The sequence below is a fragment of the Buceros rhinoceros genome, unplaced genomic scaffold, assembly GCF_000710305.1.
Source record: "Buceros rhinoceros silvestris isolate BGI_N320 unplaced genomic scaffold, ASM71030v1 scaffold19747, whole genome shotgun sequence".
Classification (NCBI taxonomy): Eukaryota; Metazoa; Chordata; class Aves; order Bucerotiformes; family Bucerotidae; genus Buceros; species Buceros rhinoceros.
This window is the reverse complement of record NW_010420660.1, coordinates 5,643-8,736: the sequence shown is the minus strand read 5'-3', so window position 1 is coordinate 8,736 and position 3,094 is coordinate 5,643. Positions and strand designations below refer to the sequence as shown.

Sequence of the window (3,094 nt, the reverse complement as noted above, 5' to 3'; positions counted from 1 at the left end):
CCGCAGGAGGAAGACACCGTGCGAGAGGAGGAGGAGGAGGATGCGGCTGATGGCGAGGCTCTCCCAGCCGGCTGCACTCACCGCAGGGATTCCCCCGGCTGTCTTTTGGGGGAAACCTCGCTGCCCTGCCCGCACTGTTCAAACAGCGGGGACAGCAAGAAACAGGCCGCGGGTGAAGGAGCGATGTAGAGCTCTTTGTGTTGGGCAGAGATGCTCAGCCAGCACTAAAACCACTTCGAAAGCACCGTCCGTGACACTGGGATTCCCAGAGGACCGTCGGTACAGCCGGCAGAGCTGAGGCTGCCGTGTTCAGACCCTCCTGAGAGCCTGGAGCCTGGACCGGCGTGACACGGGCTCAAAGCTTTCGGAGCAGCCGCCCACGGCACCTCCCACGAGCGAGAAAGGGCTGATTCCTGCATTGGTCCTCGGGAAGCGGCGGCTCTTCCCTCCTCACTCAACCCGTTTATTCTTGAGGGAAGTAGCTGTCAGCATTGGGGACTGCGTCCTGCTCCGCAGGGACAGATCCCTCCACAGGGGGGGATTTTAAAAATATCGTGACAAGGGGCTTGTCACTAGGGGATTAAAAACATTGTAGGGAATTAAAAACCTTTTCCTGCAGTGGTTGATTTGGGTTTGGGTTTTCACACGAGCAGGGGGTGTTGCAGGCTCTGGCTGCCCAGCTCGTGTCCAGGCTGCGGCTCTGCTAACCGGGGGGGAGAAGGGCTCGGGCTGCCTGGTTTGGTTCTGCCCTGCTTCTTGCCCTGGTTTGCTGCCAGGGCTTGGGCACTCCCCAGCCACCGGGACTGCAGCCGCGTCTGCAGGCTGAGGGCGGTGGGTGTTCGAGGCCCCACTGGGGTCAGAGTCACGCTCTGAGTGCCCAGGTGAAAGGCAGCGGAGGGACAAAGGGGCCTTTTCAGCGTTTAGGACTTGGTGAAACTTCCCCCCAGGCTTTGCAAGCCAGCAACCCGCAGAGACTCGTCCTGTGGCCCACACACCCCTCCAGCCTTAACAGCCCCCTCCAGCCGGATTTGTAACGGGTTTAGAATAAAACCAATACCTGGTGTGGGCTAAACGTGAATCTGATTGATTTCCGCCTCCTTCCAGGAAAGCGAATTGGCATCAACTCTCTTCTCCCCAGGCTCAAACTGGAGGGGGGGCCCTGCTTTACGTCCCCTGCCACAGAGAGCCTTCCAGAATGTGCAGGGCTGAGTCACAGCTCCTGTAAAAGGTCCTTTTTCTGGCCCGTTTTGCTGCTAAGCCCAAGAAAGCGCATCTAGCAGGAACGTGGCTGGGGCTGCACGCCCTGCTGAGAACACCTCAGTGGTTTTCTCACTGAAAAGGAGCGCTGGGTGGTCCAGCTCCCTCCCCACACCCAGGGCTGGAAGGTCTTGTTGACTCGCGGGAGGGGAAACAGCGCGATTGCAGCTTCCCCTTTCGGGGCACCGCAGCAGAGGGTTTGCCCACGAGCAAACACCTTTCCACAGAGAACGGGCTCAGCGTGAGCGATCCGGGCTGTTATTGCTTTGGAACCTGCGGCCAGGAGCAGCCGCCTCTCCGCGTCCATCCTGCAGCCTGGGTCTGCTGCTGTCGTTACCTAATGGACTTCCCGAGCTCGTCACGTGCTCTTCTACTCCCGTTTCACTGGAGTGACAGTGTGGTTTTACGTAGAGCCGTTGGTGGGAAGATGCATGTAGTTATCTTCACGCCTGATACCAAACCCCAGTGTCTGTCCACAGCGACGTGGCACAAATGTCTTCACCGGTTCAATGTCTGAACCCCTGCGTTCTCGCTGACCAGCCGCTGGGGACAGAGGATTTGTACCAAATAAACCTCACGCAAAGCCTTGGGGTTGAGTTCTGGGGAAACGTGGAAAGAAAATGAGACGTGCTTGGTGCGTGGCTGCTCTTCCAGCATCCCGCGTCCCCGGGCGCGCTGTGCCCAGGCTGTGTCGTCGGGAGCTTCGGGAGTACAATCGTCAGCGTGAGCTCGGCAACAGGCAGCAGGGCTGGTGGGGTTCGGGGCCAGGGAGGGCACAGCCACCAGCTACAGCCCGTCTGCGCATCGAAAGGCACTTGAGGAAGGATTTGTTAAAAGCATTTGTTGTTTTGTTGGTTTTTTAAGTGCCCACTTACCATATTCCTCACTGTTCGCTCTGGTTATGGCTGTAAGGGGGCGCGGGGTCTGGCATTGTCGTTTAAAAGACAATATTCGGTTAGATTCTTAGTTGAAGGGGGGGGAAATGTGTATTTTCTAATTGCATCACCTAAAAATGGACGGACTGTCTGAGCAAAGTATGATGGTCATACGCCAAAAATAGGAGGCTGTGGGATGAAACCTGAGGGGAAGCTTCTCTCGTTGCTCCTGTCAGGATACCCGGAGAGCCACAAACACGTCGAACACCCACACCCTGCCTGAACACCCAGCAGGCAGCGCTGAGCACTCTGCATCGCGTTTAATCCCCCGTAGCGCAGGCTGCTCGTGATTCAGCGATGGTGTTGCCTTTTGCAGGAGACTGAGACAGACAGATACAGACCAAATCGGGTGAGGAAATTAAATTCCAGGACGACGTGGTGTTCCGTGGAGTGAAGCAGCCCCAAAGCTCTTGTCCGTGAGTCATGGGGTGTGGTTTCCGCGGATCCCCTTGAAGCACTCCGTGAGATGGGGGGATCTGAGCTGTGGGAGCAGAAGCTGCACACCAAGCCGTGGCTGCAGTGCAGGGAGACGTGAGGTGGCGGAAGGGCCTGGAGTCTGACGTTCAGGTGAACTGGCGCTGAAAATGCCGCGAGAAGCAGCTGTCGGGGAAGGGTGCGGGGTTGGCGATGGTGAGCGGAGGAGAGGTGGAAAGAGAGAAACCGGGCAGGTTAATTCAGCAGTAGGACGTGGCTTTGCACTGTTCAAACGTACCCGTGGAGTGCTTGGTGTCGACGTCTTCCGCAAGGAGAGACTCGTTGAGTTTGAATTGGGGATTGAGCAGCAGCACGTGGGCAGGGAAATGTCTTGCAGCTAATCGTCCCTCCGGAGAGTTTGCCCTGGGCTGGGGGACCCTTCCCAGCACGCAGGGGTCCCATAACCCCCTGTCGGTGTCTCCCCCAGC

The 3,094-nt window shown here is 57.8% G+C and overlaps 2 protein-coding genes across 2 annotated transcripts in view; one reads left to right on the top strand and one right to left on the bottom strand.

The window, feature by feature from the left end:
* Nucleotides 1-189, top strand: part of TMCO4 (transmembrane and coiled-coil domains 4) — a 27,747-nt gene extending 27,558 nt beyond the window's left edge. The window contains exon 15 of the mRNA XM_010139388.1: nucleotides 10-189. Coding sequence (XP_010137690.1) covers nucleotides 10-189 — 180 coding nt within the window. The remainder of the gene's footprint in view (nucleotides 1-9) is intronic.
* Nucleotides 190-1,755: 1,566 nt separating this feature from the next.
* HTR6 (5-hydroxytryptamine (serotonin) receptor 6, G protein-coupled) overlaps nucleotides 1,756-3,094 on the bottom strand; it is a 4,897-nt gene continuing 3,558 nt past the window's right edge. Inside the window, 1 exon segment of the mRNA XM_010139386.1 lies at nucleotides 1,756-1,856. Within this exon segment, the coding sequence (XP_010137688.1) occupies nucleotides 1,756-1,856 (101 nt within the window).